General features: G+C 48.7%; 1 protein-coding gene across 1 annotated transcript; it reads right to left on the reverse strand.

Annotated features, from left to right (window-relative positions):
- Window positions 1–8,321: 8,321 nt before the first annotated feature.
- On the reverse strand, window positions 8,322–12,397 carry LOC132469471 (C2 calcium-dependent domain-containing protein 4C). The gene is made up of 2 exons (XM_060067463.1): window positions 10,456–12,397; window positions 8,322–9,728 (listed from the first exon to the last, which is right to left on the reverse strand). The coding sequence occupies exon 2, from the start codon at window positions 9,613–9,615 to the stop codon at window positions 8,338–8,340; it is 1,278 nt and encodes a 425-aa protein (XP_059923446.1). The 5' UTR covers window positions 9,616–9,728; window positions 10,456–12,397; the 3' UTR covers window positions 8,322–8,337.
- Between the last annotated feature and the right edge of the window lie 2,692 nt (window positions 12,398–15,089).

Consider the following 15,089-nt stretch of genomic DNA (forward strand, 5'->3'; position numbering starts at 1 on the left):
GAAAAACTAATAGGGGACCATTATTCTACTCTTTTTTTTGGACAAGGCTAAAACAAATATGTAATCAAGAATTATAAACGATTTATTCAATTCTATACATACTGATCACTACTGCATCATTCTTTCAACCATTTGTAATTTCCTCTTTTCAAATCATATTCTGAATTAAATACTCCCAAGTATTTAAGATGTATGTTTATGGTGTGCGTTGTTTTTTCGTCTGTTGCATACCTCGATAAGCTTGAAACATCAGAGGTACGCTTAGAAAGAAGATGCTGGTCTGCCTCACATCAACAAGCCTGTTTGGCTCGCCTCCATCCAACTGCTTGGAAGGGCTTTCTGCCTCCACGTCAGGAGCAACCCTGGAGGAAATTGCAGCTAATTACAGCAGTCTTTCGATGCTTCAAATAACTCTGAATGTATACAAAATGGTATATTCTGCGTCACTGAGCACCTGATGCTTTTGTCTCGCGACGGCCGAGACCCCCAACTGGCTAACCCATTCCTTTCCATTAACATCGGCAAATGTGTGCCCCCCCCCCCCCCCCCCCCCCCGACCCTGTGTTGCCATGGAAACATGGAGACACTAGCTTTACCTGCAAATCCCCCCCCACCCCCCTCTCACACCACGCTCAATTGACTCCAGTCTCACGCTGCAACTGTGATACCCCCCCTCTCCGCCCCCCCCCCCCCCCCTCGTGGACAAGAACAGCAGCCTTCTCGCCGCGACAGCGAACCACAGCATACCCCGCGGTGTTTCCCATGGGCGTACCCCTTAGTTTACCCTACGGCGCACCCCTGTACTAGGGCTGAACGATTCGGAATAATCGAATTGCAATTTTTTCTAGCAATATTGCGATCGCCATTTAGAATGCGATTTTCTTTTTTAAGTTCCTTATGTTCCTGTATTATTCACTTAACACAAGCAATTAATCATTCTATAGTCAGTACATTGTGTAGTATAGTACATTGGAAGCAGTCAACATATAATCTTCTCTTTCCTTTATGCCAGGCCTATGTGTTGAGATGAATTGATGCATGAATGATGTTATAACATCTTTATTTGACGATTGAATTGTAAAAGATGAGGAAAAAAATCGCAGTAGTTTGAATGTACACCGTGGCGGCGCAGTCCAGGGAGCGTGTGAGGAGATACTGACACGGAGGAGGTCCACCGGCCTCTGAACCCGAATGGAGCCAAACAAAGGAGCAGCAGTGGCTGTTGGGCGGCGCTGACTGCTACAGGTGAGATGATAGGGTGGTCTGTCTGAATCCCCCTTATTTAGAGAGAGATAGAGGGTTAGAGAGGGGAGAGCTCTCCATGCTCTTCCCCCGTGCTTAGCCACTGCTGGGGACAGCTGTGGCACGACCATAGAGCATCATCATCAGCATCCTTATCATTATCGCCATCCTCACCTCATCTTCTTTGTCAGTGACTTAGTCGTCATCATCATCATTATCTTCATCATCATCATCATCATCATCAGTGATGTATTTTTCATCATCTTCAGCCTCACCATCTTCATCACCATCATCGTCCTCCTTGTCATCATCCTCATCATCATCATCAACAGTGACGTCGTGGCCATCGTCATCATCATCATCTTCATCGTCCTCATCATCATCATCCTCATCTTCATCCTCATCCTCATTGTCATCATCATCATCAGTGACATAGTTGTCATCATAATCAGGATCATCATCTTCATCATCACTTGCGTAGTTGTCATCATCATCATCTTCATCATTGTCAGGGGACGTAGTTGTCATCATCATCATCACTTACGTACTTGTCATCATCATCATCACTTACGTACTTGTCATCATCATCATCATCACTCATCTTCATGGTCATTCTCATCATCATCGCCATCCTAATTGTCCCCGTCGCGGTCGTCAGCATCACCATCATGATCCCCCCCCCCCCCTCCTCCACCTCCCTCCCCTCCCCCCTCCCCCCTCCCCCCTCCCCCTCCCCCCTCCCCCCTCGAGGGTGGTCTCTCCCCGACGCCATATTGGGGCGATGAGGGCCCTAATTACCACGGCGATGGCCATGGCGGGATGGAGCGAGGGAGGGAGCAATAAAGGATCTGTGACGTTCAGACCCAGACGCACACGCTTGTGATGGCACGGCGTTGTTTCAGAGGCAGAGCGCCCGTAGACACTGAGGAGGTCTCAGCGGCTCGGGAGAGTGTGTGGAGCCGTTTGGGTTTCTATTAGCGCTTGGCTTCCCTTTGAGTTTCTGACAGGTCTGGCGCTGTTACGAGGCTTTTAAAGACAGACGGGTTGCCAGCGTTGACCCGCGGTGAGGAGAGAGAAAGAGAGCCCAGCGGGGTTTGTTTGGCGCCGGGTTAACACCCAAACGAAGAAGCCAGCATGCTGCAAATATATTGGCTGGCAATTTGAATATCAATTCTCAACCCCCCCCCACCCACTTTCAATCACTAGGCACCAATGTCTCGCTCATACACACACACACGCGCGCGCACGCATGCACGCACGCACGCACGCACACACGCACACACGCGGACACACACACACACACACACACACACACACACACACACACACACACACACACAACTGCCTCCTCTTCATCTCTCTCACACCACGTCCCTCCCTCTTTCTTTCTCCGCGGTTACCTTTCCTGGCCACTTTCCGTCGCTCTCAGACTCCCTTGAACTCTCTCTCTTCTCCTCCCTCCCTCCGTATCTCTCTCTCTCTCTCTACTCCTCCCTCCCTATATCTCTCTCTCTTTCTCTCTCTCTCGCTCTCTCTCTCTCTCTCTCTCTCTCTCTCTCTCTCTCTCTATCTCTCTCTCTCATCTCATTCCTTCACTCGATACCATTCTGTGCAACGGTTGCCATAGTAATTCCAAAGCCAATAATAGCCCTCCACCTTTCCACCCTAAAGCCAGGGGAAGCGAGCGAGGAAAATTGCCCCCAATCGAATTTGCCCTCCAGAATACTGGTCTTCAATGCAGCATGGACAGGCAGCCACGCAGGTGAGGCAGTCCGGTGGACCCTGAGCCGAGGCAAGAGCCCCCCCAGCCCCACAGGGAGTCAGTCTCCAGCCCTGGAGCTCCGGAGCTTGGGTTTAGCCAACAGAGGACCGCATTAGAACTCAATATAAAAAGTGGCGCAAAAAAAACCGTTGTCCTGGCGAGAATAGGGGAGGGATACAAATATATAGATTTATATTTTCACAAGTGTGCGTGAATTGTGTTTGCCTGTGTAGGTGTATGAGTGTGTGTGTAAGTGTGTGTGTGTGTGTGTGTGTGTGTGTGTGTGTGTGTGTGTGTGTGTGTGTGTGTGTGTGTGTGTGTGTGTGTGTGTGTGTGTGTGTGTGTGTGTGTACTTGTGTGTGTGTGTGTGCGTGCGTGCGTGCATGCGTGCGTGCGTGCGTGCGCGTGGAAGGTATTTTTCACTGCCATACTGAGCAGACGTGTAAGCACCAACCTAGACAGAATCCAATTGGCAGCTGGTATGGGAAACTTAATAGCCAGTTTGTGTGCGTGTGTCTGTGTGCGTGTGCATGTGTGTTTGTGTGTGCGTGCGTGTGTGTATGTGTGTGTATGTGGGTATGTGTGTGGTTGTGTGTATGTGTGTATCTGTGTGTGTGTGTGTGTGTGTTAATTTGATAAACTAGCCAGAGGACAGCAAGACTAATGAAACTTCAAAGCCAAAGAGAGCTTTCTCTTTTTGGATGTTAATGTTCCAGGTATTTCGTGCTATTGCCATTGCTATTAGTATGTGTGTGTGTGTGTGTGTGTGGGGGGGGGGGTCGAAAGTAGGTGCCAGACAAAAGCATGTATATAATCATCGCACATGTCCCCCACTTATCTCGACATGTCACCTGGGGTTCTAGAAAAAGCCCATTAGAGTAGAAGTCGCCCTGTCTTTAACATGGCACTCGTCGGGATGTGAAAGCATATTATAAAGTAGATATTTATACCATCTGTAAGACCTACATTTTAACAACTTATAATGGTTTTTCTTTTTAGAAAAAAGCTTTTTTTCCTTTCACCTGTCTGGCCCCAGACTGGTAGCAACCTATTCTCTCTCTGCCGCTCTCTCTCTCTTTCTACCGACTTGGTGCCATGACTGTCTATCTGCCACACTGCGTGTGGGTGTGGTTTCACACCAGGCTCGGGACATTCCCTGGAACCTGTCAATTAAAACCAGGCAGCATGGCGCAGCAGGCCTACTGGTGAGGCACTGATTGTGTCTGCTTGCGTCTGCCGCCGCGGCAACGTAAACTTAATTTACCACTGATTCAAAGGAGACAGAGATCCGTCTGAACTGTGCTGATGGTTGGGGACAGAAGGCTGTTAACCAGGCAGGTTGGTGAGGTGTGGGCGACCACGGAGCATGTGCCTCTCAGCTACATGATGGATCGGGTAATTAGAGTGAGAGAGGATACTTGTGGAGTAGGATTGGCGGTGGAGGCCAGGGGGTGAATGTGGTGTGTGATTATAGGGATATAATTGTATTTCAGGTTGGAAATTGTCGCTGTCGCCTCCGATGTTCTGAGGTGATGCCAACGGAGTAGAGATTTATTTTGAATATAGTTTAATTGAATTAAAACAGGGCATACAGCAATTATGAGATGAGTCAAGGGTTTTGTAATACTCGTAGTAGCCAGTTATCTTAGAAGGAGAACAGGAATAATACTCTCGTCACACAACAGAGCAGAAACAAACAGTGGTAAAGAGTCCTTCGTCTATCATCTGTGTTGGATAGGAATGAGTAGATTGGGATATCAAGTAATGGATTGGCACATTTTCTTTAGAGTTTTTCAACCGTCAAGACAGGAAGACTTTATAAGTGTGGCATTGTGAGAACAAGCTCTACTGTGGAATCTGCAGCGAAATTTACAAAACTCGATTTTTTAAACCCCCCACAGATACTCAGTTTCTTAATCAAATCAAGAGCCATTCACTCCTCTGTAACTAAATACTAATCAAACAGTTATTAAGTGCTGAGATTAAATTTTTTACTAGGGCTGCACCATCAAGGGAGATAATGTGAAAGTTAATTCTGCAAATTCAGCGCGGATCAAAATAAAGTGTAGTATTGAAATTTACGAAGAGTGCAATTAAGTCCACCGGAACAAACTTTAAATCTACAAGTTCTGTTGTACTGCACTTCGTCAGGCTTATCGAAAGTACACCTAACACATGCAGTTAGAGACACAAGGAACCGATTGCAGTTGCAGTCGATTCGAAGCTGCATCAAGCTAATTGCTAATTGCTTCAGTTTTATTGCATACAATAACTGTCATTCGTGGAATTAAGTTGAATGATTACCTGACAAATAAAATGCCTCCGTTTGGCAGGGTGTGTTCACGCGCCGGTGGTTTTAGGACTAAACTCAGAAGTGATTTATGTTGAGGGGGGAGGGGTCTGTTGACCGATGGGAGGAGTCTGTTGACCGATGGGAGGAGTCTGATAAGCAGTCAGCCAACAGAGCATCAGCCGGCGGATCTGATGTATCTTCTCCCAGACATCATTTAACTCGTTCCCCGAGGCTTATGTTGTGAGACCACGTGAGAAATAAAGTAGTGATTCCACCCTCCATCAAGGAGTAACAGAATCATCTGTGTGTTGGTTACTGCTGTACTACTACACAAAAACAAAATATGATGCCTAAAAGAGCATTTGGACGTAGATGTATTTATTCTGTTAGGGGTGACCATACCATACCATACTCATAAATCATTTTGACATATTTAAAAAAATAACATGCACAACCAAATCAAACATCCGGTATTAACTCCAATCAGGTCAACGGGTTCCCTCGTTGATAAGATATAGATGCAGTACGACATACCACATAACTAAAACAGGGTTTCTTGATAAGGCGGCTGCTTCTGCAAATCCACACAGAAGAAACACTCCACTTGGCCAACGTGCAGAAGTGGTCGGGTAATTGGACTGTCTAGAGTCACTCCTGTTATCCTCCCGTACCCAAGTCTTCCCAAGGAGAAGGACCACGTGCAAAGCAATCAGCGCCCGAAATACTCCACCAACACCGTCCCGAAAATAATCACATTTTACAAAACGAGGACAAGCGGCCAAAACATGAACTCATGAACAAGAGCTTCTATTTTACAAAACCCGAAGAGGGGAACGTGTAGTACTGTTTTAGTCATGCTACATGCTACCCACCAATAGGCAGAGGAGGGGCTACAGAGAGGAGACTCTATGGTTACTATTCAGGAACAAACAGAAACACGGTGACCCTTACAAGCAGGATCAGGTTGTTTGCTTGCAGGAAATAATTATCCGACATTGTTTTTACCGTACAGATCTGGGACTTCCACACCACAGCAGAAACAACCCCACGCCCAGTGTCATGACAACAGCATATAAAGCGTACAGCGCACATTAACGGCATGGCTACAAGTGCCTTACAAACACTAGGCATGGAGGCACGGGCCAGGAACTCAGATTAAGCACGAGTGGCATTGTCCTTCTGTAATGAGCTCTGCTTCTCTTCTCCATAAACAACCAAACAAAAAATAATCTAGAACGAGGCTCACTTTGATATATTCCTCTGGATGGCACAACTAAAGAGAAGGTCCGGTTGTAATTTCTTTTTTTCTTCCTTGCTTCCCTGCTTCACTGCTTCACCGCCTCGACACTCGAGTCCGCAATCACACCCAATTTGCTCTTGTTTCTTAAGAGGGAGTGGAGAGTACCATTGTTCACGTCCACACACTTGTTCACGTCCACACACAGTTCTTCTGTGTTTCGCCCCTCGTCGTCGCGGTCTGCTGGGCTGTTGGTGAGGACAAGAGGGGGGGGCTGAAATAAACGCAGTGATCTGGAGGACTGCTCTCGCCCAGGGCCGGCTGAATGGAGCCTGACTCATGGTTGATTGAATCCATCGTACATCCCACCGCTTGATACATATCGTACACAACAGTTGGATTCAATTGAAAACATACAAAAAGAGAGTACAAATGTCACAGGATACACATGTAAAATCATGCCCCGCAACTTGGACTGACACACTCGCAGCACTCTCTGTCTTAACCTCTCTCCCTCACACGCACAATCACACACACACACACACACACACACACACACACACACACACACACACACACACACACACACACACACACACACACACACACACACACACTAAGGCTTTTGGGCTTCATGATACTTTTGCGAAAGACAAGCGCACAAAAATCCACAGCTAACATATTCATGTCATGCAAATGAAGGCGCCGGGGCTCTATTCTTCACGCAGGCAGTCGCCATGCGGCCCCGCGATTGCTTGGTTTCCCCCTCTCCTCTGCGGCGGCCCCAACAGCTGGGATCAAAGGATCATTTGCACATCACGATGTAGTGCCACTTCAAAGACGGCACGATCCCCACACACAAAAAAGCAGATTTTGTGCCGGCTAGATACAGTGCACTGTAGCACTGTACACTTTGCACTGTCACACCTTGTGCTATTGTGGATATATAAATATATATATATGTTTATACACACACACACACACACACACACACACACACACACACACACACACACACACACACACACACACACACACACACACACACACACACACACAACCATGCCACATGAGAAACACACGTGCACAGCGCAGGCGGAGACAGGCAGCAGCCTGAGTTGCTCTCGGGCTGAGTTGTTCCGTCGGCAGCGACGCCGCCACCATCGCCGTAGTAACGCGGTGTTGGGCCGTTCGCTGGGGGCTTCCTCCACAGAGATGACCTTTCCCCTGTGATATTTCTCTCCCTGAATGCCTGTTTGAGCGGCCGCGGCCCCCCGCGGCCCCCCGCGGCCCCCCCCCCCCCCCCGCGCGCCCACACGGAGTGCGGTGTGTGGGGAAACGGTCAGACGGTTTATTGAGAGTGCACAGGCCACCAGGGGGGGTTAATCCTGTCCAGGGAGACGGGGGCTTCTACTTTCATCTCTAAATGGTTCGGACACGGCTCCCATCCGACTCTTTATTAGCGTTAACAAAGCGGTCACTTGGCGGTTACTTTCGAGTGTGGCGGGGCAAAAAGGAGGGGAGGGGAAGGGGGGGGGGGGGGGGGGAGTGCTGGGGACGAGGTGACGGTGAAAACCGCCATCTGTTGTGTTTCTCTTGGGTTTTCGTCTTCGGTGGGGGGGGGGGGCATTTTTCTTTGCAACAAAAACTTTTATCCTCCTCCTCCTCCTCCTCCTCCTCCTCCTCCTCCTCCTCCTGCTCCTCCTCCTCCTCCTCCTCCTCCCCCTCCTCCTCCTCCTCCTCCTCCTCCTCCTCCTGCTCCTCCTCCTCCCCCTCCTCCTCCTCCTCCTCCTCCACACCCACCTAGGTCCCCGAGACCAGCTTGCTGAGGGCCACCTCCCTCTCCCCCAGCAGGGTGTCTCTCTTCAGGCTGGTGCCCTTGTTCACCACCTTGATCTTCAGCGCCAGGCTCTTCACCTGCGCGGGCGTGACGGCGTCGAAGAAGAAGTCCTCGTTGAAGGCGGGGTTGCGGCTGTTCTTGATGATGTTGCTGCGCTGCTTCTGCTGCTTGCCCGGGTTCAGGTACACGGACACGCAGCAGTGGATGCTCTTGATGTCCACCGCCTTGTCGTACAGGCTCTCCGCCGCCAGCACGCGCACGCGCAGCCGCGACGTGCCGGCGTCGTAGTTGGCGCTGACGCGCACCGTGCCGCCCTTGTGCAGGTTGACCGTGTGCTCGCGCGGGCCCCCCGGGTCCGCGCCGTGGAGCCGGCGCTGGGCGTTGGGGCTGGGCTCGGCCGAGCTGCCCTCGTCCGTGGAGAGGGAGCTGTGGCGGGCGAAGGTGCGCTTGGCCTTCACCACCTTGGCCTGCGTCTCGTGGGTGAAGATCTTGAGCAGCGAGGCCGAGCGCGACAGCAGCGGGGAGTTGAAGGGCGAGGACTCGGCCGAGGAGCAGGTGTCGCTCTCGCCGCCGCTGAAGTAGCGGTAGGGGTTCATGTGGGAGGAGTTGAAGTCGGCCGGGTTCAGGTGGTTGGCGGTGGCGGCGGAGGAGGAGGTGGCCCCCGCCTCGCCGCCCCTCCCCCCGCCCTTCCTCTGGGCGCCGGGGGAGGTGGCGGGGCTGGGCGGGTCGCAGTGGAACAGCGACTCCTTGCGGCGGGTGTGCGGGCTCTCCTTGAGCGTGGCGAAGCCGTAGGAGGTCTGCGTCTTGGGCACGTACGGCAGGGACATGGCGGTCTGCGACTGGGGGTCGGCGTTGGTGTCGCCGGCCACCACGTCGTCGGCGCTCTCGATCTGGATGATGTGGCGGTTGGCGGCGTGACGCAGGAGGTTCTTGGTGTCCCCCGCCAGCCTGGCCACCAGCCGGGGGCTGCGGGGGCTGCTGATCTTCTTACCGCCGCCGCCGCCCCCACCCCCGATGGCGTTCTCCGACGCCGACGGCCGCAGGCTCTCCTTGGGCTTGGGCTCTGGGACCTCGGGCTCGGGGGGGTTGTTGACCAGCTTGGGGGGGATGAAGAAGTCGGGGATCTTGTCGGGGGTGAGGACGTTGCTGTAGCCCAGGGCGGCGCCCTTCTTGTCCCCGTTCTCGCCCTGCCGCAGCACGCCCGTCTCCACCGAGCCGCGGATCTTGTCCAGCATCCACATGGTCCCGCCTGGTCCCGCCTGGTCCCACCTGGCGGAGGTGAAGAGGGAGGCGTGGGTGGGGGGAGGGAGGCTGGGCAAGGGGGAGGAGGGACAGAGGAGGAGGTGGCGTCTGTCTGCAAGAGATAACAAACAATGAGATTTGAGTCACTGCAGTGAGTTGGCGTTCAGTGCTGATGAGCACTTTGTTCACAATTAGTTCTCACTAATATCAACAGCTTATTACAGAAATGAGGGCAGTGGTGATGTTTTGTATTTTTTTTAAGTTAAGAGATTGCAATTTTCTCAATTAGACAATAAGTCAAATCTCCTTGAAGAAATGCGTTGAAAAAAAAAAACCTGTGGATTCAAACGATCGAACTACAGAAATGACGGTAATGGCGAACGGATCCCTACGTTGTTTCTCTGATCAAATGGATTGGTTCATTAACCAAAACGTAAAATTTTTTTTTTTGGGCTTTTTTTTAGGACAATGATGAGAATAATGTTCAAGAGACATTATTGGACATTAATTTCCTAAAATAATAGTGTCTTATTTTAGCGACCAATCATTATTATGAAACTGATTTTCGTTGTTATCCTTAACCTTTGCTTTTGCGTCAAACTTTTTATTTTAACAAACATTACAAAATCAAAATCGTTTCAAGAAAAAAGCAAATGATAAAATACATTTGTTTGAAAAACGAGTTAATTATCAAAAGCGCGACAGATGCCACGACGATCCAATACCCGTGTGCCGTGCGTAAAGTCATAACATCCATTTGGTTGTAAATATACAAGAAACCACCTTGCAACAACTTTCAGAAGAAGACAAAAACATTAGTGCAGGTTTGGGTTACTTACGATGACGTATAAAGGCTGACTTTCTGCTCTCCCGGCTCCCTCTGTAACAGGTGTCACTCCTCCGCCTGCGATAACCCAATGCGCGTGCTGTCGGCGCGCTCTCAGATAGCCTCCTGACTGAGCCGAGCGATGGTTTTTATAGACTTTCCCCGTGGAGCGGGAAGCAGCTGACCAGTCCAATACCATATGGACCTCATTAGATTGTCTCCTTCAAGTAGGCTACCTGCATTGTTGGATTTCAGGGGTGGACAATGCTAGCATTAGGTTTAAAATATGTTCAATTATGAGCGGGAGGTATTTTGTTAATTTATTCTATATTGCCCTGAATGCCAAAGGGCAACGCCTTCATTACTTAAAGAACAATAATTAATATTCAGGCACGATGACTATTTGCTTTTGGGTATTTTGTAGGCCTATGTGTCGATATGTTTTTTCTCGTTTATGCAACCAGGCTGTGTATAGAAATAAGAGCGTTCACATATTTCAGAAACAAGGGAAAACAGAAGAAACAAAAAAAGGTATTGTGAATAAACGACATCAATGCGATGCTCAGAAAACCTTTTGACGTCAAAAGAAAAAAAGAAGCGTGTTCGACCAAGAAGAGGAAATGCAGCCCTCTTAGCGGACCGAGCGACCTGGCTTTGCACCTTAATAACATTTACTGCAGCCTTTGTCTAACTTTCGATTTTAACCAAGCGTTACCGTTTCCTTGGGAACAACTGTGGCAACAACTAGATTAGCCTGTCTAAAAATGAGAAAGTCCCCATCGACTTCATTGATTAGGAGATGAAGCTGTCGAACGCTGGCCTATCTCGGTTCCATGGAAGAGCAGCGCTGGGAAAAGTGCAGTGAGTGCAAGGCTAACCTTAATGGCTGAAACTCTGTGGCACAATTACAGCACAATACTGACTGACGTCAACAAAGACCGTGTTGTTTCCTCAAAGTTGCCTAATAATAGCAATGCACAAACAGCTTATTTTAAGAGCAAATGATGCCAAAGAGTTGGCTTGTGTATAGTTGTGTTATTGCTTTAATAGAGTTGTTCCATAGGCGTAGCCCTATTTTTTCATAATTAATGTAAAGTGATTGAAATGAGTGCTTTGAAGATGAGGCTATTCAGAGAATGGCAAATTCCAACCTTTATTGGAAATAACTATTTAATAAAAGAAAAATGGATTCGTTTTGTAGATTCTTCAATGCACCTACCAACACCAACAATTGTGTGCCTTGTCTCTGCCAAACAATACAATTCTTAGTGTGTCTCTGACTATCCTGCACAAACATCCTGTTCACCTGCTCATGCTCATGATCATGCAGACACACACACAAAATACACAGCCATTTACATATCTTGTTGCTCTTTTATGCCGCAACCACCACAAACACACACACACACACACACACACACACACACACACACACACAACACATACACACACGCACACACATAGGAGAGGATAAACCTGTCTCATGACATTCTTAAACTCTTGATAAATATTAACCCGGACATATCAGTTTCTCTCAGCGTGGCGTGAACCATGTAGACTGTAGAGGATGAGCTGGAGGAGGGCCTAAATTGTGGTGTGGGTAATGTTTTGTAGCGTATTTCTCAGTTCAGTGAAGGATACGATTTCAACGCTGGTCTTTTAGAGGTCAAACCCACCAATGGTCCTCTTCTGATGGAAAGGGCTGTGAAAAGAACCCTTGTGTGTGCTGCAGATGTGGTCTGAGTGTCTGAACCTTTACCTACTGCTGTCTTTCAGCAACCAACCGATCCCCTCATCTGTCAACAAGCCATGTAGAACCTTATGTAACATGCTACATACTACATGTCATGAATGCATGTCAGCTAAGGGATAAGTATGTTAAACATGATATACATAAATATATTATGCATGATATATATATATATATATATTTATGAAGTATCATCCTCATCCTCATGTTTTGTCAAAAATTATCTATACATGATGTATATATTGTATCATCGTCGTATCATCATGTTGTGTGATGTAAATATATATATATATCATGTTCAACATCATGTTGTGTCACATGATTATTAAGGAGCAATAAAGCACCTAGAACAAATGGTATTGTGTCGAACATAACAGGCAGAACCTAGCATGACGTCAACTCCTCAACTCTGCCGTAGAACACGTTGTGAATATACACAAAGAAAGACATCTAAGAACACAAAGGAAAGCTCCTTGTTCTGGACCCTTCCGAGGCAGTGAGTAACTGACAAGTCCCTCCAGTTAAAGGGAGCTCTAGAAAAGGAGTGTACAAGCCTCTTCACGACCTTCTTTCACAAGACCTGATATTTGTGTGTACTGCGCTTGTTTGAAGGATCTTACATCTGAGACAGCCAGAAATAGAAGAGAACAGTCAAGAGGAAATACTTTGGTGTCTGACTTTCTGCCCAGGCGCGCGTGTGTGCGCGCGCACACACACACACATTTTAGTCATTTATTTATGTTCACATTTTACAATAACAAATCTTGAACACAAACACTGGTAGATGCACTCATCAAGCCCAGAATCTCTTTGACATGTCTGATCTCAGTCTATGGATACAGGAAGCAGCGTCTCCTCCATATGTGGCGGCTGCCTATTAATACAGATATGGAGCAGAATTTTGCAAGTGCTTTAGCTTTTGGCTTCGGAATTCCAGCCATCTGCAAACCCCTTATGACGAGTCTGTGGACATGGCCAAGGCTTCCACACACACACACACACACACACACACACACACACACACACACACACACACACACACACACACACACACACACACACACACACACACACACACACACACACACACACACACACACTCTCTCTTTGGATCATGCAACCTATAAATCAAGTAGAAGTATGTTTAATAGCTACTAGCACCTTGGATACCGTCCTGTTGCACAGGGACAGGTTTCAAGTGTTAAGTGTTGGTTAAGAGTAAATACTGCTAGCTAGATATGCATCAAGGTATAGTGTTCCTGCACATAGGGCTTGTACACTTAAGAATACATCACGGCTATGGTATTGTTAAACCTTAAATAATTGGAGATACACCGTAACCTAGGCTTATCAAACCTTTCTATCGCTTCTCGCTGGAGAAACACTGTTGCAGTTTCAAACACAACAATGTCAACCCATTATGACAACAATAAATAATGACCTGGGGAGCATTACGACAAAAAGCATTCCTTTGCCCTTTTACAATGTACAAGCCCTGTACTGTCCCACTACCTGCTGCCTCTCCAAGAGAAGGGAGCTGGGACATGACGAAACCTCTGCAGTGGACCTGGGAGTCGTTTTGTTAATAGTGTGTATACACCTGTGTGTGTGGTGTTATGGTGATTTATTGTGTGTGTGAGTTATGGAGATTGAGTAGATGGTCAATTGTTGCAGCCGTGCCATAATAATCAGAGGAGCATCACGTAGTCCATATTTGTCCAATTTCCTCTTATTGTTGCTTTTCTTCCTGCCAGCTCACTCTCCCCTCCTCCCCAACAACTTCCGTTGCATGATGGAGACATCTCCTACTCTGACATACGGATCTCCCCTCTGCCGAACCACCACCCAACCCCCAACCTGACCCCCCCCCCACCCACCCGCCCATCTTCATCCATCTCACCTCGGCTCACAGACCGGCCGACCAACAGACCGACACTCACTCCGGTCCCTCCTTCCCCCGTGGTGCAGCCAGCAGCACCCAGCGAGGGGGGGGGGGGGGGGGGGGCTCTCTCACCCAGCGAGGAACCCCCTGACCGCACCACGCCACTGGGGTCGGATGGGGTCGTGGGAGCCCTCCCCAGGGTGCCCCTTCGATGGCGCCACCAAGGGGCCCACTGAGGAACACCTCGCAGCTTGAGCACAGAGCAAAGTCACCCGCCATCCGTCCTTCTGGTGAACCGGGAGCGAACCGCGACCCGAGTGACGGTGAGTAAACGAAACGCGCTGGGGCTTAAAACCACGGCTGGACAAATGCCAGCGGCGTTTGAGTGAGCCGCCGCTTGCCTCGATTGACCGGTATTGTGTAGCGTGGAGGTCAAAAGGGTGGGGAGGGGAGGGTTAATGGAGTCTACGGGAAAAACACAGTTTGTCTTTGGGAGAGAAGAGAAGCAGTGGCAGTAGGAGGGCGGAGGCGCTGGGGGGGAGCGTATTGGACAGCAGAGGCAGTTCAGCCTGGGAAGAGGAGATTGGAGCGGGAGGAGCAGAGAGCATGCAGTGAATTACTGTGATTATGATGACTGACAGAATCTCTGTATGCACCCCCCCCCCCCCCACACACACACACACACAGACACACACAACATTGCATGATTGGTGTAGTATATATAGGCTTCCACCTTTGCGTCAACATGAATGAATTTTTAAGCGTTTCAGAAGGTACTGCTTTGTATTTCAGAATACTGGCGACCAATTCATCAACTCAATTCATACTCATAATATTGTTCTTCACCAATAGGAAAGTGTAAGAGGAATATGAACAGTATATATTAAACGTTCGGGAGGACTCACAGTATAATGTATGGTGTTTATTTGCAGTGCGAGCTCCATGAAATGGAATTGGTGAACAACTAATGTCCATAGAAATATTATTTGTAGAAGCAGTTGCATTTTTAAACCAT

The sequence above is a fragment of the Gadus macrocephalus genome, chromosome 12, assembly GCF_031168955.1.
Source record: "Gadus macrocephalus chromosome 12, ASM3116895v1".
In the NCBI taxonomy this organism is placed as follows: domain Eukaryota; kingdom Metazoa; phylum Chordata; class Actinopteri; order Gadiformes; family Gadidae; genus Gadus; species Gadus macrocephalus.